This window comes from Oryx dammah, unplaced genomic scaffold, assembly GCF_014754425.2.
Source record: "Oryx dammah isolate SB20612 unplaced genomic scaffold, SCBI_Odam_1.1 HiC_scaffold_8, whole genome shotgun sequence".
Lineage (NCBI taxonomy): Eukaryota > Metazoa > Chordata > Mammalia > Artiodactyla > Bovidae > Oryx > Oryx dammah.
This window is the reverse complement of record NW_024070192.1, coordinates 33,152,400-33,174,095: the sequence shown is the minus strand read 5'-3', so window position 1 is coordinate 33,174,095 and position 21,696 is coordinate 33,152,400. Positions and strand designations below refer to the sequence as shown.

Sequence of the window (21,696 nt, the reverse complement as noted above, 5' to 3'; positions counted from 1 at the left end):
AGGTGCTCCCTGTACCAAACCACTGATTACATGTTGGTTGACTCTCTGAACTCTAGGAGGGTGGAGCCCATGCTGGCTGGGCCCCTGCCGTATCCACAGTGCCTGGTCGGAGCTGGTACACAGTGGGCCCTGCTGCACTACTTGGAAAAATGACAAGATTTTCGGGGCCCAATGCTCTGGGTGACAAGATGATGCTTTGCTGGTGGGTGACCTTCAAAGACTAATGTAGCAGGGGCTGCACTAACACCCCTCCCCTCAAGTTGGCTGTAATGTGTGGTACCATGGTTTTGAGCCCTGGGAAGATTCCTTGCACAGGAAAACACCCCCATCTGGTGGCAATCTGTAAGATGTTACAAACTTAAGTGCTTCTGAGACCTAGAGAACCCCTTCCCCACACAGATTAGGCACTGGGGGAGGAGGGGGAGGGCTGCATAGTTGGCTGGCTGCCTTGGGAACCTGCTCCTGGTTGTGGGTCTACGTGGGTTAACTCGGCTCGTTGACCCAGTAACTCTGAGCTCTCTGAGGACCTGAACGCGAGTGATTTCCATATATTCATATGCCCAGGAGTGACCTGCAGAGACTTGTCAATACTCAGGATTTCTGGGTCCCGGTCCTAGACTGTGTGGTCTGGGGAGGGACCAAGATCCTGCCAGGACTCCCAAGGATCTCCCCAAATTCCAAATGACATTCTAGAAACATCACACTACTGGCTGTTAGAAGTGATTCAATCCCATGGATTGAAGACCCACAGAGTCTCCCTCTATATTTTAAGTACTTTAACAAAAAGGCTAATTTTTTAAGAAAGTTGGCTAGATGTCTTTATACTCATTCTTAAGTTTTAAGCATCTCTGGCTAACCAGGAGGCCAAAGTCCACCACAGAAGCTTGTCCTTATGAACTTGAACTGGCCTGGCTTGGTTGCAATAGGCCATTGAAGCCATTCAGTTTGCCTTTCGGAATTTCTGCCTCTTGCTTCCATGTCACTCATCAGAAGAGAGCAAGAGAAGTCTCAGGTCGGAAGGAATTTCAGATGAAACTGTGGGTTGGGTGACGGACCACCACAATAAAGTGAATGTCACAAAAAAGGGAGTGGTGCGCTAGAGCAGGTCACAAGGACACTCTGGTTTCCCAGTGTACACGAAAGCAATGCTTTCATACTATACTGCAGCCTGTTAGGGCTTCCCAGGTGGCTCAGTGGTAAAGAATTCACCTGCCAATGCAGGAGACGCAGCAGATGTGGGTTCGGTCCCTGGGTCAGGAAGACCCCCTGGAGGAGGAAATGGCAATTGACTCCAGTATTCTTTCCTGGAAAATCCCATGGACTGAGGAGCCTGAGGGCTACGGTCCACGGAGTCGAAAAGAGTGGACACAACCGAGCATACATGCGGGTAGCTTATTAACTGTGCGATAGTGTTATGTCTTAAAAGTGTGCATGCCTTAATTTGAAAAACACTTATTGCTTGGATTTCCCTGGTGGTCCAGTGGTTAAGACTCTGTGCTCCCAAGGCAGGGGGCACAGCTTCGATCCCTGGTCAGGGAGCTAAGATCTTGCATGCTGTGGGTATGGTCAAGATAAAAATATTTATTTCTAAAAAATGCTAACCAACATCTGACAATGCAGGGTTGCCACACATCTTCAATTTGTGAAAAAGACACACTAAAGCCAAGTTCTGTATAGAGCAAGGATGCCTGTCTCTGGTCCCGTGGTTTTCAAACAGTGCATTGCTAAGAGCTGTGAAATGGTTAGTGGATCAGGACCAGCTTTTTGATGAGCATCGCCCAGATATGAAGAGGAAACATCAGAGATGTTTTAGCCACATACAGGGGTATCCGTATGTGATTATCTAGGTGTGGATACATGTGAGTTCCAGGTGGCCATGGAAAATGTATAACTGGGTCACAGTCAAGTCAGTTTCAAGTCTCACTGATTTGGTCCAAACACTTCACTTCACACTTAAAAAAAATGGAAGCCCCGGGACGCTAAGTGGCTTCCCCCAAGATCACAAAGCTTGTGAGTGATAGCACTGATAAAAAATCATTTTTTATCATTCTCTTGATGCCCTCTGTGCCCCCCCAAAATCTTCTGGCTGAATACACATGGCCTCGATTGCATGATTAAATTTTCTCCCATCGCCAGGAATTTTTCTCTCTTCCTCACCCAGAAGCAGGTATAACTTCCTTTATACAGAGCAATCTTATTTCTTTAATAGTCTGTTGCTATGAACAATGGCTCGAGCTAGGAGACTCAGAAAAGCCTAAGATCCCTAGAATGAAATTGCATTTCTTAAAGAGCTCTTGCCCCTCGACACAGAATACTCAGGAAGGACATTTTCAAGGAACCTTTTGGAGCAGATGTTAAAATGGGTTTTGCACATGCAGAGCTATATTTATCTATGGTGGAGGGACAGTCTTTTAAGGAATTGTCATACAACCACTGGGCTGCTACTACGACTGCCTGAGGCCACCAACACTGACTGATGGGCTGGAGGCAGCAGACATTCTTATGGAAAAATCTATGTGTGAATTTTGTGTGAATATTTTTCAGAAGCCTCCCATCAGAAGTCAGCTCTGAATTAAAACATCCTGGCATTTGGAAGGTCAGCCTGTACCACTGTGGACAGCCCTTAAGCAAGGGCAGTGTGCTTCAGCACAGAGTTCTGGGTTTTAAAAGCCGCTGGTCTGCCCAGAGGAAAGGACCTGGGGTCAAGGCTCCAGCCCACTCGGTCTCCTCCTTCGTTTCCTCAGCAGCTAAGCCCACTTGGCTGTGTGACCACGGGCTGTGACTTGACCTCTTTGTTCCTTCTCATTTGTGAAATGGCGATGTTGTCTTGCATGATGGCTGATACAGCTAAGGGAGATGAGTTACATCCTGCACATAACCGTGATATTGTGATATATGGGGTTGGCCGAAAAGTATGTTAGGATTTTCCCATGTTACAGAAAACCCCGAGTGGACTTTTTGGCCAACCAAATGACAACGTATTTATTTTGCTCTTCATCCCCAGCTCCTGGCCGGAACTCCTAGAGCCTTCGTGATTTCCTAAACAACAAAGGTGCTGGGAGAGCATCTTCTGGTTTAATATTTGGTCTTTGAGCCTAGTTCTGACACCAAACTCTTACATTTCTTAGAATTTCTTATGAGACGAGTCTGGGTGGGCTCCTGGATGGGGGTGTGTCACCAAAAAGACCAGGCCATGAATGGGACTTTCAGCCCCCTCCTCCGATCCCCTGCAGGGAGAGGAAAGGGGCTGGAGACTGAGGTAATGATTATGCCTATGAGATGAAGGGCTTCCCTGGGAGCTCAGCTGGTAAAGAATCCACCTGCAATGCAGGAAAGCCCACTTCAATTCCTGGGTTGGGAAGATCCCCTGAAGAGGTATAGGCTACCCATTCCAGTATTCATGGGCTTCCCTGGTAGCTCAAATGGTAAAGAATCCACCTGCAATGACGGAGACCTGGGTTTGATCCCTGGGTTTGGGAAGATCCCCTGGAGGAGGGCATGGCAACCCCACTCCAGTATTCTTGCCGAGAGAATCCCCATGGATATAGCCTGGTGGGCTACAGCCCATGGGGTCACAAAGAGTCAGACACAACTGAGTGACTAACACATAGCACATGTGATGAAACCTCCACAAAAGTCTGAAAAATCACAGGGTCCAAGAGGTTCTGAGTTGGTGAACACACCCACGTGCTGGGATGTGTGCCCCCAGCACCATGGGGACAGACACTCCTGCACTCAGGACCCTTTCTTACCTGACCCTGAGCATCTCTTCATCTGTGGCCTTTATCATACCCTTTAATATATAATAAACTGATGAATAAGCGTCTCCCTGAGTTTTGTGAGTTCTTCTAATAAGTTACCAAACCTGACGAGGGGATCACTCAAAACCCTGATTTGCAGCCAAGTGGGATGGAAGTTGTGAGTAACCCGGTGACTTGTAACAGCCATCTGAGGCAAGGGTGGCCCCGTGGGGCTGAGTCCTTGACCTGCAGGATCTGATGCTGAGCTCCGGGCAGTTGAGTGGCAGAAGTGAATTACACTGTAGGACCCCCAGCTGGGGTCAGGGAATTGGTCAGTGTGGGGAAAACCCAGACATTTGGTGACTAGAAGCAGTGCTGTGAATGTGCGTAAGAATTTGCTCAGTCGTGTCCGACTCTTTGCAACCCCATGGACTGTAGGCCGCCAGGCTCCTCTGTCCATGGAATTCTCCGGGCCAGAATACTGGAGTGGGTAGCCGTTCCCTTCTCCGAGGGATCTTCCCGACCCAGGGATTGAACCCAGGTCTCCTGCACTGCAGGCAGATTCTTTACCATCTGAGCCACCAGTGCTGTGAGCAGCAATAGTAAAAAGTAAGATTATAGGAAAACTGCATGGGGGAGGGCTCTGTCACCCAGTGAGTACTTCACAAATGACTGAGAATCGGGGGCCTGCTGATGGGGAGTAAAGACCACCAGGATTCCCGGGGATCCAGCAGGTGACCATTTAGAAGCCTGCAGACCTGGCTCCCAGCCTTGATGCTCACAACACAGCCTCACCATTCATCTCACGGTCAATGGAGGTTTCTACAACCGCAGAGACTGGAGCTGCCGGGGGTTAGGAGAGCAGGAGGGATACCTAGAGGGAACACTGCTGTGATCTACAGCTTAAAAATAACTCACTGCTCTGTATACAAGGTTCAAAGGTGACTCATTTATGGGGCTCCTTTCTCTCCCAGTGCTCGAGAGGCAATTTCCTTGTGAAAAGCTTTGTCTAAGGTTAGTGCGTCCTTGTTGGTCCAGGAATTCTCACTCACATTTGGGTGTCAACTCCCTCTCGGGGCACCAGCATCCTTCAGGAGCGGGGAGCTGGTAATGACAGTTTCTCCTCCCACCTCAGCTCTTTATTAAGCTCCTTCGCACATCTCAACTGTATGAGTCATTCATTCTGCCCATGGTGTGCAGAGAACCATCATGGGGCAGGGTGGGGAGACCTGGAAACAAAGCCAGTTTCCTGTCCCCCAACAGTGCACAAAGCCCAGAAATGCAACTGCTGTGGGAAAGGCACTAGAAAAGAGATAGGGCTAGCGAGTGCTGAGCGAGGAAATCTCGGGAAAGAGCAGCCATCTTGGGGGATGCCACCTTCAAGTAGTAAAGGAGGTGGTGTAACCCTCAATTTTAAAGTGTGGGCTTACAGGCAACTCTAATCAATATCCTGTGCTAAGCCATAATTGAAAGAAAATTTAAAAAGAATGTCTTTGAAAGTGAAAGTTGCTCCATCATGTCCGACTCTTTGCAACTCCATGGACTATACAGGTCATGGAGTTCTCCAGGCCAGAATACTGGAGTGGTAGCCTTTCTGTTCTCCAGGGGATCTTCCCAACCTAGGGATCGAACCCAGGTCTCCCGCACTGCAGATGGATTCTTTACCAGCTGAGCCACAAGGGAAGCCCAAGAATACCGGAGTGGGTAGCCTATCCTTTCTCCAGTGGGATCGTCCCAGCCCAAGAATCAAATCAGGGTCTCCTGCATTGCAGGTGGATTCTTTACCAGTTGAGCTATCAGGGAAGCTCTAAAGAAAAAAAGAATGTCTATATTGTATATAACTGAGTCACTTTGCTATACAGCAGAGATGAGCACAGCATTGTAAATCAACTATGTGCTGTGCTATGCTAAGTCACTAAGTTGTGTCTGACTCTTTGCAACCCCATGGACTGTAGCCTGCCAAGCTGCTCTGTCCATGGAATTTCTCCAAGCAAGAAAACTGGAGTGGGAAGCCATTCCCTTCTCTAGAGGGATCTTTCCAACCCAGGGATCGAACCTGGGTCTCCTGCAATGCAGGCAGATTCTTTACTGTCTGAGTTACCAGGGAAGCCCAAGGCTCACCATAGCCCAGGGTTAAACTTGGAGGAATTTTGTGAGTTGATTAGTAAAGAACAACCAGTATTAAAAATTAAATGGTCTAAACTTAAAATTAACAAACTGTATTAAAAACAAAGGTAACACATACCCTCATACCCTCCTGTTAACGACATCTGACTTATCTACACTCTTGATGGATGTGTATGGCTTTCGATGCTATTTTGTTGGTATAGGGGAGCAACCATCTAATGTTAGCATCTCTTCCTGACTCTCGAAATTTACACCATGGAAACCAGGCAACACCACACACTGGAGAAGCAGTTGCACATGGGTGTGTAAGACCAACCCAGGGAAGGGTTACCTTGGCAGAGAACTTGAGGTGAACTTCAGCCTCATCTGCAAGGCTCTTCTTCACTTGTGCCCACGCTTCTCCCAGGGAGCTGCAATACCAAGGAGATGGTGAGGCTTGAGGATGGACGCACTGACCTCAGGTCAGAGGCCACAGCCCTCCCCCCATGAGGCAGGATGGTGGGTCTTGACTCCGAGTCCCTGGGGAACGTACGATGCCTGAGACCATGGACTTGGATGAGGAGGTCGGGCACAAAACAAACGTGAGTACCACGCCTTGACCTACGGGACCAGAAAAGCCACCCCCAAACGAGCTGAGCATTGTGCTGAGAGAACTGACTGCAGCAGCCAGCTGAGTGCCTGGGAAATGTCCAGAAGCCCAGACGATTAGGGAGATGGGGGTGGCGGGGGGTGTCACGAGGGCCCTGATACCTGTCCCATGACTGTCCCCTGCCTTCCCATCACCCTCCCTGGTTTACTGTTGAGGGGTGCAAACAAGGAAGGAGAATGGGTGCCTTTCCAGGGAGAAGCCCTTCTCTAACAGAAGGCATCACACAGCCCTGCTTGCAGGCAAACCTCCAGTGGCCTGACTTCTTGGGGGGCGGGCAAAGATGGACCACACAGCTAAGAAGGCTCACCATCCCCATCTTCAGGAACATGGCCTCCCTACCCACGCTCTAGAACCAATTTTGGTCGGTAAGCCCCAGTGCTGCCCACAGCCAACCAGAGAATGGCAGAGTCCTCTAAGCTAAATCGCTTTTCCACTTGAAAGATGTTCCAAGTATAAGCAATCTCCTAAAGTCCCCTGGACTTTTGAACACATGCCCCCATGCTCCAATCTCTCTGATTGAGGACTCTTGAACCTCTCTGACCTTCCCACTGATATTCCCGCATTCTTGCTCGAGACCTCTTCACCCAGCCAGTACACCAGGGCTGAACGGTCAGTGACTTCCTTTCATCAAAAAGCCACTTCCCCCAGAGAATTCATTAAACTCGAGTGGCAAAATCTGATTAAAAGACAGCCTGCTGCGAGGCATCTGGGTTCTGAGCCGAGCAGCCAACAGCTGAAAATTACCCAACAGAACAGAATGGATCCCTCTGATCAGAGTCCAGGCCTGTCTGGTGGTGGTGCTGGCTCAGGCCAGGGTGGGTGTTTACGGGAAGTGCCTGACCGATTTTATCTAGGAGTCAGACAGCAAAGAAAGGTCCCCTTGGGTGATCCTGGCTGGGGGGCCCACCTGAGAAGGGATGGGGAACTGGGATGATGCAAGCTGCTGACGTCTGTCTTGGCCTGAAGGGCCTGAGCTCCTGGGAGCTGGGTTGGGGCCATGCTGGGTGGCCTGTCCCCTCACCTGACTGGGCAGATGGGTAGAGGGCCTGGGGTGGGGAGAAGGAGGGAGCGGAAGGAATCATGAGAGTCATACAGATACGGGATCAGAATACCAGGTCCAGAAAAAGATTTACCCAAATACGGGTGATCTATGCGCAATAAAGATGCCAAGCATCTTCACGGAGAAACGGACAGCCTTTCAACACCTGGTGCAGAGACAACTCTACATCCATAGGGAAAAAGAAATCCTACCCCTGACCCCACGCCACGCACACAGGTGACCTCCAGATGGATCGCAAAACTAGGATAAAAGTCAACTGCTCACAGAAGCAGTCCTGGGGAGAAGCGGGAGCTCCATGACAGTGGGGTCAAAGGGGACATTTCTCCCTGCAGCTAAGCTACTCACCAGCCTGCGGGAGATTTGAACAAGAGCCCAGAAGCCCTGCTGGTGCTGAGTGTTTGTAAGTCAGCTGTCAGCAAAGCACATGGTCAATAACTGGCTCAGGGATGGTGACAGTGGCCTGAGACTGTCATCTGGACTGTTGGGAGGACAGGCGGAAGCACAGTTTCACACTTAGGACCATGTCCTTGGCCCCACTGCCAGGGGGACATCACTCCAAACACGCAGACGGGCCTGTCTAAGCTGGTTCAGCCCCCCTGCAATATCCTAGCCAGCCTTGGAGCCACATCAAAACTTAGGAAAAAAGCCATTTAGAAATTCACTGAAGACAGTGATAAGAGGTTGATGGGAAAAAAAAAAAAAAAACAAAAACCCCAAGACATAATTTCTGTTCCAGAACACCATCTGGGGCCTGCTAAATCAAAATCCATGTTACTGTCACAATTACCAACCAGGAAAGACCAAAATCCTTTCCACACAGGAGAGCAAAACTGAAGGCAGGATACATCTCCTGATTCTGTTTATTCTGTACACACCCTGTGGAATCTGAGGGCAACTCAAGTCTCCCCATCAGCATCTTCCTAGGCTCCAGCGTCATGCTCTGAAAGTTTCAGGTGGACAGGCTGACATCCAAAGCCATGTGTGAATGCAAAGCGGTGGGGCTACAGGTTGTGAACAGGGGCCTGTGTGCCTCCTGGAAGAAGCATGTGTGTGGGAAGGGGATTTGGGTACAGGGCTGATGGGGTATTTATTCACAGCTGTGTTGCAGGTGAGCAATGCCAATCCATGACTGTGAGTGTGTGGCGGATTGCCCGTGCTTGCGGCTGCACACGTGTACAGCATGCTGGTGAGGCCTGACTCTGGACTCGTGTAGCGGGAGCACATGCCATGTGTGTGGGCGGGATGGAGTGTCTCTGGCAGCGGCCCAGGCCGAGGAGGTGGAATTTCTTAGGAGCAGTAGCGCTGCACTGCAGGGCATGGGAACACTTAGGAAAGCCCCATCCTAGTTCAGAGGGGAGACTCCCTCATGGGTCCCCTCCTGCCTGGTCCCAGACTGGGTACATGGAGCAGGAGGAGGCTGGAGGCAAGCCTCACTGATGTCCCTGGAAGGGACACTGGCCAAGCAAGGCGATCCTGTGGTTTGTAGCCTGCTGGGTCAGTAAAAACCATTCCAACCTCTTGGCTGCATGGTGAGCCCATGAAGAGGCCCTAATCAAAGCTACGTTTGGTTGGCAAAGCCCTGTTCCCTGGAGGATTCAAGCTATGAAGGCAGATTTGGTCTTGTTCAACATCACGGCTCTCTGATGACTATGACAGAGTATCTTCCATCCCCAGGCGCTCACTTCCCTTCACAGGAGGGATTCAAATAGAGACTGCACTGCAGGCAGGTCAGACTAGTGGGGACCTCGAGGGGCCTTTCAACTCTTACCTTCTGAGATTCTGGTTTTGTTTTGTGATTAAGGGGAAATTCACTTAACACAAATGTAACCAGGGGATTTCCCTGGTGGCTTGATGGCTAAGACTCAATGCTCCCAATGCAGGGGAGCACTGGGTTTGACTCCTGATCAGGCAACTAGATCCCACATGCCGCAACTAAGATCTAGCACAGCCGAAGAAATATTTTTTTAAAAATTAACCACTTCAAAGAGAACAAGCATTTACTACATTCGCCATCCTGGGCAACTACCATCTCTATCTAGTTCCAAAGCATTTTTAATCAGTATCACCCTGTGATGGACTGAATGCTTGTGTTCCCCAAATCTATAGGTTGAAACTCTAGCCTACAGTGTGGCTGTTATTTGGACATTTATCTGTTACTCTAAGGAAGTAATTAGGGTTAAATGAGGTCATAAAGGTGGGGCCCTGATCTGATAGAATTTGCATCCTCATAGGAAGAGATACCAGAGTTCCTTCTCTCTCCTCACCAAGGGAAAGCCACCTGCCACACAGGAGAGAGCTCTTACTGGACACTAACCCTGCCGGCACCTTGACCTTAGACTTTCCAGCCTCCAGAATTGGGATTAATTAAATTTCTGTGGCTTAAGTCATTTGGCTTAAGTCACTCAGCCTATGGTATTCTATTATAGCAACCTGAGCAGATGAACATACACCCCAGAAGGAAACCTCGTACCCATTAAACAGTTGTTTCCAGTCCCCTTTCCCCAACTCCTGATAACCGCCAATCTTCATTCTGTCTCCATGGATCTATCTATTCTGGACATTTCTAAATGGAATCCTATAACATACAACCTTTGCATCTTGCTTCTTCCACTTAGTATAATGTTTTTGAGGTTCATCCACATGGTAACGAGGATCAGTACTTCATTCCTTTTTATGGTTGAATAACATTCCTATCCATATAGCCGATGTGGACAGACTAAAATCTGCTTATGCATTCATCCCTGATGGACATTTTGGTTATTCCCACTTGGCGACTATAATAAATCATCCTGCTATGGACATGCATGTACATATATTTGAACATCTGCTTTCAGTTCTTCCGGATATAACCCTAGGAGTGGAACTGCTGGGTCCTGTGGGAGTTCTGGTTAGTTTTCAGAGGCATTGCCAAACTGTTTTCCATAGCAGCTATGCCAATCTGCCTTACCACCAACAGGCTGAAGCTCTGTTAACATATGGAACAGAGAAGGCAGCAATCGACCCCCAACTAGGGACTCTTCTGTGGCCAGGAGGATGGGGCTGGGCCTCCCCCAGCCCAGGTCCCACCCAAGGAGGTCTGGATGGTCACAACTGGAGGGTGAGGGAAGCCTGGGCCTAGGCTCACAGGAGAGATTCTAACCAAGGGGCCAGGTGTGGAATCATCCCACACCTAGTCGCCTGCCAGCTTGCTCTCGGAGACAGGGGAGCAGGGGTGGGCATCTGGAGGCTGGTTCCAAGCTGCTGGGGAAAGGGCAGAAGGGGTCCTGGCATACTCCAGCATCTGCCAGGAGGCCCTTCGCTACTAATGAGTAAATAATGTGGAAGCACAACCTCGAGCATGGATGCCCACACCTGAAGTCATGGCTGGTCAGCTGGAGCCGTGAATGCCCACCTTGAACCATGAATGCCCACTTTGAATCATGGACACCCACCTTCAGCCAGGTGTATGGAGACCTCCCCATCCATATGGGACCGTGGCAATGACCAGTGATCAGAGAAAAGGGGTCCTCCCCTTTCTTGAGTGTCCCTGTCCCTCCCTACCCCCCTCCCTGTTCCTCCTACTCACCCCTCCTCCTGTGCGGCCAAGGAGTTCTGAGAGAGCTTAGCTAAGTTCTTTGCATATTCCTCTTCAATCTTTATCCTGCAAAGGGAGAAAACCCAACATGTCAGCTCCTCAGAGCTAGACTGTGGATCCGACCTGCAGCCTTGCTGCTCATTAACAGTGTAAAGACCATTAGCTCTGCAAGTACGTGGCTCTTGTCTTTCCACCCAGCTCACAGTAGGTGCTTAATATGAGCTGAATGAAAGAATGAAATTGAACCTCAATCTGCAGAGTGGGGGACTGGTGCCTGTGTGAGGATGAAAAGTGGTCATCTGCATAGCCCCCAGCACAGGGCTGGACACACGGCAAACACTTAAATGAAGAGATGTAATTGGTAATGGACCATGGCTGCCCTGCCCCTAGTGAGAGCTTTGGCATGAGAGCCTGCAAGGTAGCCACAGCCCATAAGAAGCAGGAAGAGAACCCTGTCCACGTTCTCCCAGCCCTCAAGGCCGCCAACTTCCCAGCCTGCAGGGTGCAAGCATCTCCATGGAAACCAGTGGTACCCAGCGGATGCCACATCCCCAGAGAGGGAAGTTGCCTTGGATTTCACTTCCAGCAGGCCCTTGACACACTTTCAAGGCAGCTCTCCGGGGAGGGGTCTGTATTATCTGCCACAACTGTGTAAAACGTGTTGTCATGGTATTAGTCACTGTCTAAGCGGTCCCCTGAGTGGCCATGCTTGTGATGACCAGAGCTGGCCAGACGGCTGGGGCCTCAGAGAGGCCCCTAGTCCATCATCTGGCAAATGAAACAAACCCAGAAATGCTCCCAGGGCTGCAGCATTTGCTTCTTGGCTTCTCAGGAGCTGAAGCGTGACAGGATGTAGAGCGCCCTGGCCGAGTCTCCGGGAAGCATCTGGGGGTTGCGGTCACTTTCCACGTCAGTGCCGAGAGGCCCAGTCTCGGTCCTTCTCTCACCACCTCTGCCATCTCCACATCCTCTCGAGCCTGCCTCCCTCGCTTCCTCTCCATCCACCGAGTCTTTAGTCCCTCCTCTCCCCAGGAGGACATGGACGGTCAGCCTGCAGCCTCCAGCTAGATCTCCCGAGAAAGCAGATCTAACCATGTCAAAACCATGTCACACTCTTAGCTTCAAAGGTTCAGCAATGCCAACTGTGTGCACCGGGCACGAGGCCCATCCTCTCCAGGGCTGGTGCCAGCCTTGCTCCCCTAAGCTGAGGTCACGTGGTTCACCGGACGGCTGGCCTCCCACCCTGGCCCAGCTCTTGCCTTTGCACCTCAGGTCCCACCCCTCCTGGCTCTGAAAGATGCCCCTCTGAGACCCTAGGTGGACTGAGAAAAGTCTCAGGAGTCCACCTGTCCCAGGGAAGACCAGGGTTCTTGCAGGTATGGTTCCATTTATTTGTTAATGTAACGTCTTTATGAAAGCATAAACCACAAGTGTGTTCAAACTTGGCTTTTCTAGCCATTTTCCTCTTGGCCTGGTTTCTACAATTGTTTCTTGACACCTGAACTATGCAGTCTCTCAATTTCCTACCTGTTCCATAGGCCATAAAGCAAAGATTTGATTATATCTATAGAAAATAGGCCTCCTAAAGGAAAGTTATGATCAACCTAGATAGCATATTGAAAAGCAGAGACATTACTTTGCCAACAAAGGTCTGTCTAGTCAAGGCTATGGTTTTTCCAGTAGTCATGTATGGATGTGAGAGTTGGACTGTGAAGAAGGCTGAGTGCTGAAGAATTGATGCTTTTGAACTGTGGTGTTGGAGAAGACTCTTGAGAGTCCCTTGGACTGCAAGGAGATCCAACCAGTCCTTTCTGAAGGAGATCAGCCCTGGGATTTCTTTGGAAGGAGTGACGCTAAAGCTGAGACTCCAGTACTTTGGCCACCTCATGCGAAGAGTTGACTCATTGGAAAAGACTCTGATGCTGGGAGGGATTGGGTGCAGGAGGAGAACGGGACGACAGAGGATGAGATGGCTGGATGGCATCACTGACTTGATGGACGTGAGTCCGAGTGAACTCCGGGAGTTGGTGATGGACAGGGAGGCCTGGCGTGCTGCGATTCATGGGGTCGCAAAGAGTCAGACATGACTGAACGACTGAACTGAACTGAAAGGAAAGCAGGTGCTTTAACATAACATAGAATTATTACTGCATTGTTGTTGCTGTAAATAAAAAAGGAAACAATGAGGGACTTCCCTGGCTGTCTAGTGGCTGAGACTCTGCACTTCCAATACAGGGGGCGTGGGTTCGAACCCTGGTGGGTGAACCAACATCCCACACGCCCCTCAGTTCAGTTCAGTTCAGTCGCTCAGTCGTGTCCGACTCTTTGTGACCCCATGAATTGCAGCACACCAGGCCTCCCTGTCCATCACCATCTCCCGGAGTTCACTCAGATTCATGTCCATCAAGTCAGTGATGCCATACAGCCATCTCATCCTCTGTCATCCCCTTCTCCTCCTGCCCCTAATCCCTCCCAGCATCAGAGTCTTTTCCAATGAGTCAACTCTTCACATGAGGTGGCCAAAGTGCTGGAGCTTCAGCTTTAGCATCAGTCCTTCCAAAGAAATCCCAGGGCTGATCTCCTTCAGAATGGACTGGTTGGATCTCCTTGCAGTCCAAGGGATTCTCAAGAGTCTTCTCCAACACCACAGTTCAAAAGCATCAATTCTTCGGCGCTCAGCCTTCTTCACAGTCCAACTCTCACATCCATACATGATTACTGGAAAAACCATAGCCTTGACTAGATGGACCTTAGTCAGCAAAGTAATGTCTCTGCTTTTGAATATGCTATCTAGGTTGATCGTAACTTTTCTTCCAAGGAGTGTCTTTTAATTTCATGGCTGCAGTCACCATCTGCAGTGATTTTGGAGCCCCCCAAAATAAAGTCTGACACTATTTCCACTGTTTCCCTATCTATTTCCCATGAAGTGATGGGACCGGATGCCATAATCTTCATTTTCTGAATGTTGAGCTTGACATGCCCCTCAGCGTGGCCAAAAAAAAATTATTTCAAAAGTACATTGCCGTTTACCATAAATATTTCCAGTGTGCCTTTGAAATTCCATATATGAAGTTGTGTGTATGTATGTGTGTGAGGGAGAGGGGTATGCATATGTGTGTTAATGCATATGCAGGTGAACGTCAGCTTAACAGTCTCATAACTTGGAGAGTCTGCGGAGGGAGGGAGACGGAGAAGGAGCTTGTCCCTGTAACTTTCCCCACTTCCATTAGGCTGAATTCATCATTCCCTTGGCTTTGCTGATGGCTAAAGGGTTAAGAATCTGCCTGCCAATGCAGGAGACACAGGTTTGATCCCTGGGTGGGGAAGATCTCCTGGAAGAGGAAATGGCAACCCAGTCCAGTATTCTGGCCTGGAGAATTCCATGGACAGAGAAGCCTGGCGGGCCACAGTCCAGGGGGTTGCAAAAGAGTCAGACATGACCGAGCAGGCATGCATTTTTTCCTCATCTACACACAGGCAAACCACTGTTATACTCTCTGCTCTTATCATAATGACCTTACCTCTCCCATTAGACTGAGTTCCCTAAAGGCAGAGATGGGGGTAGTGGTGGGTGTTTCTGGATGCCCAGGGCTGGGACATGGTTTTGACACAAAGAGGAACAGAAAGGTAACATTCTCCTTTTTTATTACATTAAAGAACAGCAGCTGTGTATGCACAGATAAGCAAAGGAGCTGAGCAGTCTTCATGGCGATATATTAAGGAGTGGTGGGGACTGCGGCAAACTGGAAGCACAGGCTCCCAGCACACGGGCAGCTTCTCCTCAGCTCCGGCCAACTGTTGCATGAGGGAAGCCCAGCCACGGAGCCAGACTGTTTGCTCTCCCCAGAGATGCCAGATATGCAAATTTTAATGTGAAATCCACCAGTTTTTTTAAATGTTGGTTCGAATCTTTGAAAACACTACATAGACCAAAGCAACACACCTGCTGGCTAGACTTGTCCTGAGGCCCGTGAGTCTGACTCCTGTCTTGCACGTCCCTTAGTGCAGAGCTGGGTGTGTGGGGCTCACCCCGGGCTCAGGGACCACGGTGGGTGCCATCACCAGGCCCGGAGCGGGGAGGGCCCAGGACTCACCTTTCCCGGATGAACTCCGACATTTCCTTCTGCATCTGCTTGCCCTTCAGCTGTTTCTGCAGCAGCAGTTCAAACCCAGCCACCGTGCCGTTGCCTTGGGAGTCCTTCTTGTCAGCCTAGGAGGGAAAGGGAGGCAGAAGCGATTAGGTGACACCAGCGCCTGGAGCTGGGAGGAATGGAGTGTAAGGATGACAGATCCCAGAAAAGACCCTGTTGTTCTTCAGTCGCTCAGTCGAGTCCAACTCTTCGTGACCTCATGGACTGCAGCACACCAGGCTTCCCATCCTTCACCATCTCCTGGAGTTTGCTCAAACTCATGTCTACTAAGTCAGAGATGCCATCCAACCATCTCATCTTCTGCCACACCCCTCTCTGCCTGCCCTTAATCTTTTCCAGTATCAGGGTCTTTTCCAATGAGTCGGCTCCTCGCATCAGGTACCCAAAGTATTGGAGCTTCAGCTTCAGCATTAGTCCTTCCAATGAATACTCAGGGTTGATTTCCTTTTATTGTCTGGTTTGATCTCCTTGCAGTCCAAGGGACTCTCAAGAGAACCCAAGTCACCTGCTAATAACCCTGACCTCAGCCCGAGAAGGAGGACGAGGGCAGTAGTCTCAGCCGCCCCAACTCACGCCCCTCCCCGCACCCTTGCCCCAACGTGCTCCCAGATGCTTGAGCCCTGACCACTGCAGCTGCCCCACATCTGGGCATCTCAACCCCTCAACCTGGAAATGAAGAGCAGGAAGGGCAGGTGACCAGGAACACAGACAGCAGGTGGCTGCTAGGGCTGGCTAGATCCTCTGCAGAGTTTTAGCATCTTGACTGAGCTGGGAGACAGTGGATAACCTTGGGGGCAGGCACCCCCAACCCTGAGCCTTGCCATTCACTTTAGCACTGGCCAGGCAGTGCCATCCTCCAATGTACATGCCTAAAAAATCGCAGTGGCTTCTGGGGAGAAGCTGGACTGAAGGGCCGCTGCCGGAGTGGAAAAGGGCAGGTTTCCAGGGTTGACATCTCAGCCACATCACAGTGCAGCTGCTCTGGCCATTGAGAACTTACTCCAAGTACATTTAAAATGAGCGCATTCCACTGTATGAATGCTACATCTTCATGAAAAAGCCAAAGAAAAATTATTCAAAATGCTTAGCCCCAGTCCACCTCCCAGAGAGGATGGACAGGCCGAGCGATTTGTCCACACTGGGAAAACCGGCCCAAAGAAGTGGGCTTTAAGGATTGTGTCAGCAGAGAAATTTCTGTGAGAAGAAAAGGTCTTGATGGTCAGGGAGATAAAGCCCTAGGGTAAGTATCAGAGTCCCAGGAGAGCCTGGATCGAGATGGAAGCAGGACGGCACTGACCAGCGGCAGGATTGCCCACTCCCCCTCACTCTCCAACCCCCCTCCCTCCACTGACCTCTGGCTCCCAGGGTACCCATTCCTGGAGTCTAAGCTGGTCCACTTCCCATGCTCTGGTTCCTGTTCCCTTCTTATTGGATGACATCTCCAAATTCAGCTCCTCCCCTCCACCTCCGCAGCTGCCACCATCTTCCCTGGCCTCCCCGAGGTTAATGGGCACTCCTGCCTTCCCTACATGACACATGGGGCTTCCCAGGTGGTGCCAGTGGTAAAGAAAATCCACCTGCCAATGCAGGAGACGTAAGAGATGCAGGTTCAATCCCTGGGTCTGGGAGGTCCCCTGCAGGAGGGCAGGGCAACCCACTCCATTATTTTGCCTGGAGAATCCCATAAACTGAGGAGCCATAAGGTTGCAGAGAGTTGGGACATGACTGAAACGACATAACACGCACGCATGTTCCAAGGCACATACAAATCAGATCACATCCTGTTCCTGTTTGAATCCTCCACCATCTGTTTATACTGCAAACAGAATAAAATACAACACACTGATGGAGCCTATGAAGTCTCATACACCCTGGTCCCTGCTCATCCACGCCCTTGGGATGAGCGTGGATCATCTTTCTTCACCATCTCCAGATGTGTCGTTGCCAGAGCCAGAGTTCTTCCTGCAATATTCCCACCCCGTACGCATCTCAGATCTAGAAGAAACACAGATGGGCCAACAGGAGTCCCTGGCTAGCTTCTAAAGTGCAAGAGGTTTGGGAGGAAGACAAAAGCGACTGTTTAATATACACTTGGTTAGCAAATCTAAAAAAGGGTAGATAATCCATTCTGCATGGTGGTTCAAATTTTACAAAGTTTTTTTTTTTTTTAATTTCTGATTCCTTGGGGCCTTTGCAAAACTTTATTTTCTTAGGTGTACCATTGGTGATGGTGATTAAGTTGCTCAGTCGTGTCTGACTCTTTGTGACCCCATGGACTGTGGCCTGCTAGGTTCCTCTGTTTATGGGATTTCCCAGGCAAAAACACTGGAGTGGGTTGCCATTTCCTCCTCTAGGGGATCCTCCAGACCCAGGGATTGAACCTGTGGCTCCTGCATCGCAAGCAGATATTTTACTGCTAGGCCACCAGCGAAGTCCCTGTGTATGATCACTGGTTTTTAATATATACACAGGTCATACAATCATCACCACTGTCTGATTCCAGAATGGGGTGATTTCATTTTTAAAGCCCTTGTTAACTTTAAAATACAAATGTCCAGAAGGACTCCCAGAGTTTCTGAGTAGGACTCGGCATCTGTCAAAAGACGTTTAATTCTGGAAAACTACACATAAAATGTATCATCTTCACCATTTTTAAATGCACAGTTCAGTGGCATTAAATATACTTGCACTGTTGGGGAACCATCACCATCATCCCGTTTCAGAACTTGCTCATCTTGCAAAACTGGAGGTTCCCACAAGTAACACAAAAGCTCTGGAACCACAGAGTTGCTCACGCTGGAGCTCCCTATAAACTCCTGGTGACTTTGATAGAGACAGGAAGGCTGTCGGAGAAGCACCGTCCAAGATCACCTTCAAGAGCGACAGAACAGGCTGGAGCCCAGGTTCCTTTCATGGAGTTGATTTTGGTCTCCAGTCACCGCTGAGCGGCAAGGTGTCCCTCCGGCTTACCTACATTCTGGCTGGAGTTTCCGTTTAGCCCTGTGGACTCTCTGAGGTTTACAGAATAACCTAGACTCCAAGTGGGTCTTAAGTTTCCAGCCTCCAGTGCTTAACTGACTGCCAGCTGTTAGGATTCATCCGGAGAAGTTGCTTTGCTTTGAGCTCAAGGCTCCTCCCGCACCTCTTGGGTGCTCACTCCTGGTCCCTGGGACCACAGTACAGGGAACCCCGAGCACCACTTACCCAGAAGTAGTCACAGTAGCTCCACTCGGTCGGTTTCAGCAGTTGCTGCTCCGGCATTGTGTCTGGGTGAGGGAATGTCACGCAGTTTATCTGGAAGGCACAGACAGCAGAGAGCACAGCTTGGCTAGAGGGTTAGGAGAAGCTGGGAAGGCTTTGGTCCCAGGATACAGCACTCAGGAAGTCTCCCTACAGGGCCAGCTTGGTAGAGAACATGCACTGGTATCATGCGGTGGTCAGCATTCAAATGAGGGGTGAACGGCATTCACCCCCACCCCACAGGGGCTGGAATCAGTCCAAACCGTCTTAGAGAGCAGTGCAACAAGACTTAACAACACAGCAAATGTCCTCCACCAGTGATTCTGCTTGTAGGATTCTCCCCTACTCTTGCACATGGTTACAGGGACTTAAGTACACAGTTTTCACCACAGCTCTGTCTACACAGCAAAAGGCTAGAACCCAGCTCTACTGTCCATCGACAAGAGAATCATTAGAAAGTATGAGACAGACACGGATAGGAATCATAACCATGGTGAAAGGCCCAGCAAGACGTTCTTCTGTACTTAAGGAAGGTAGAGGACAGTGTTAAGTGGGTGGGTGGCTGGGAAGAAGAGGTGGAATAGTATTTACAGTTTGTTGTCTTAGTGTTAAGAAACAACTAAAAAAAAAGGAGGTAGGAATAGATACCAATTTGGCATATTTCTGGGAGGAAACTGATGACATCATTTGTTTCTAGGGAAAGGAATTAAGTGGCTGAGCATCCTGGGTGAGAGGTTACCTTATGAATTTTATCCCAGGATATATATTCTATAAATATATCAAATTAAAAGACACTTGCTCCTTGGAAGAAAAGCTATGAGAAATCTAGACAGCATATTCAAAAGCAGAGACAACAATTTACTAACAAAGCTGCATACAGTCAAAGCTATGGTTTTTCTAGTAGTCATGTACCGATATGAGGGTTGGATCATAAAGAAGGCTGAGCGCTGGAGAATTTATGCTTTCGAATTACGGGGCTGGAGAAGACTCTTCAGAGTCCCTGGGACAGCAAGGAAATCAAACCAGTCAATCCTAAAGGAAATCAACCATGAATATTCATTGGAAGGACTGATGCTGAATACTTTGGCCACCTGATGCAAAAAGTTGACTCACTGGAAAAGACCCTGGTGCTGAGAAAGACTAAGGGCAGGAGGAGAACGGGGTGGGCGACAGAGGGTGAGAGAGTTGGATGGCATTACTGATTCAATGGACATGAATCTGAGCAAACTCTGGGAGACAGTGGAGGACAGGGGAGCCTGGTGTGCTGCAGACCACGCAGTCACTAAGAGTCAGACACGACTTAGAACTGAACAACAACATACATTCTATGAACAAAGAGAGCTGAAATGAGAATCCCGGGTGTGTGCTTGGGGCTAGCTGGCCCATGAGAGAGCAGGGCAGAGATTCCTAGGCTCTGTCTCATACTTTTCTGCCGGAGCCTGTATGCAGCACTCTTGGCTTTCCCTGCTTGGCAGCTGTGCCTTCGCCACCGACCCTGCTGATGCTGCGTCAAGCCCCGCATCTGCTCCTGGAGAGTCTGCTAATTTGTTCTGGGAGCTGTAAGGCCTCAGGAAGGCAAGGCCTAAGCCCCGGCAGTCTTTAACCCTCATCACAATCCCAGCAACTGCTGAAATGGGAGTCATCAGACGTTCAGGGGGAGAACAGTGCAGAAAATCCCCGAGGTTCTGAATAGAAGCCACAAACTCCACTGCCAGAAAGCCATGCAAACAAGTGTGGGGCTGCACGTCATGGAAACTGCAGCTCAGGTGGTGGGGGGTGAGCAGCCTTCACATTCAGAAGAGGGGAAGGGTGGGGAGCGTCTGTCTGTGGGGGCGGGGAGCAGATTCCTCTCCGCTCCCGCCAACTGCTGTCAACTTAGAATGAAGAGTCCAGGGCTGTCAGCTTATGTGATGACTTGACAGTCGTGGAGAATGAGGATTTATACGTGGAGCATCTCAATGCTTGAAAGTGAAAGTTGCTCAGTCATGTCTGACTCTTTGTGACCCCATGGACTACTGTAGGCTGCCCAGCTCCTCTGTCCATGGAATTCTCCAGGCAAGAATACTGGAGTGGGTTGCCAGTCCCTTCTCCAAGGTTGGCAATTCACTCATAGTTAATAACAGCAAAGACGACCCCTTGCAAGTCAAAGCAACTCCTCTGCCAGTCGAGTCAGGTCTATGGGTCCCCAGCTGCAGCCTCTGATTTAGGGGCTCGGGGGTGGCTGGAAGTAAATTCAGTAAGTCTGGCAGCGGGGAGAAGCCAGGAGAAATTCCAGCCAAGGGAAGAGCCCCTCTTCCCAGAAACTAGCATCTGGCCAATGTAAGGGCAGAGAGTCCCACTCTGGAAGGAAGTGTGATGCAGGAGGCAGGCCCATGGCCAGGGATGATCCAGAGAGCCCTGGGCAGGGGGGACACGGAATGCCACCAAGGTCCAGGTGGGGTCCAAGGCAACCCAGGGGTAGGGAGCTTCCCCCCAAAGCCCAGCCCAGAGCCACCCAAGGCGTCACTGCCCTGCAATGTCGGGGGCCAGCCAGCCTCTCAACGCCCAGCTCAGGCAATGGGTCTTCCCAAACCCTCTTTTCAGGCTGACACCCCAGAGAATGTCCAGAGGGGAGTCTCCTTCTGGAAAGCAGGGCCGGATTCCACAGCCTCACATGGTCCTTATTTCACATTCCAGCTTTTCTTGCCTCAACAAATAATAACGATCACAGCCCATCTTTATTTTGTTTCATAATGTAGCCCATGGCAATTGCAAGCAAATGTAATAATGACAACTATGACATTACACTGGGCATTAAGAATCATGGAGTGGGAGGTTGAAGGTACTCAGAGGGGATATAAAAGTCTTCTAGAAAGTGCTGTCCAGGGTCTAGAAGGCGGGGGGGTGGTGGGGGAAGGCCCACAAGTAGTGGCCCTGTAACCATCACTGAAGGAAAGCTAATGGGGCTGGGGGAGAGGGCTTGTGGCTTCTGGCGCTCTGGGGGCACCAGCCCTCAGAGAGACTGGCCAGTGGCCCCAGAGTGCCCGTCTCCACTCAGTCAACCCTGATTTTGGCATTTCTTTAGCCCAGGAATCTCACAGGAATTTTCCTGAATCCTCACAGAGCCCTGCACCCCCCTGGTGGGCATCTCCAGAACTGCACCTCACCGACCCCAC

At 50.1% G+C, this 21,696-nt stretch overlaps 1 protein-coding gene across 6 annotated transcripts in view; it reads right to left on the bottom strand.

Moving 5' to 3' along the window:
- GAS7 (growth arrest specific 7) overlaps positions 1-21,696 on the bottom strand; it is a 203,245-nt gene that overhangs the window by 14,834 nt on the left and 166,715 nt on the right. For all 6 annotated transcript variants that reach the window (XM_040243349.1, XM_040243347.1, XM_040243348.1 and 3 more), the window contains 4 exons: positions 18,506-18,595; positions 15,245-15,360; positions 11,142-11,216; positions 6,199-6,277 (listed from right to left, as the gene is read on the bottom strand). In XM_040243349.1, coding sequence (XP_040099283.1) covers positions 6,199-6,277; positions 11,142-11,216; positions 15,245-15,360; positions 18,506-18,595 — 360 coding nt within the window. The remainder of the gene's footprint in view (positions 1-6,198; positions 6,278-11,141; positions 11,217-15,244; positions 15,361-18,505; positions 18,596-21,696) is intronic.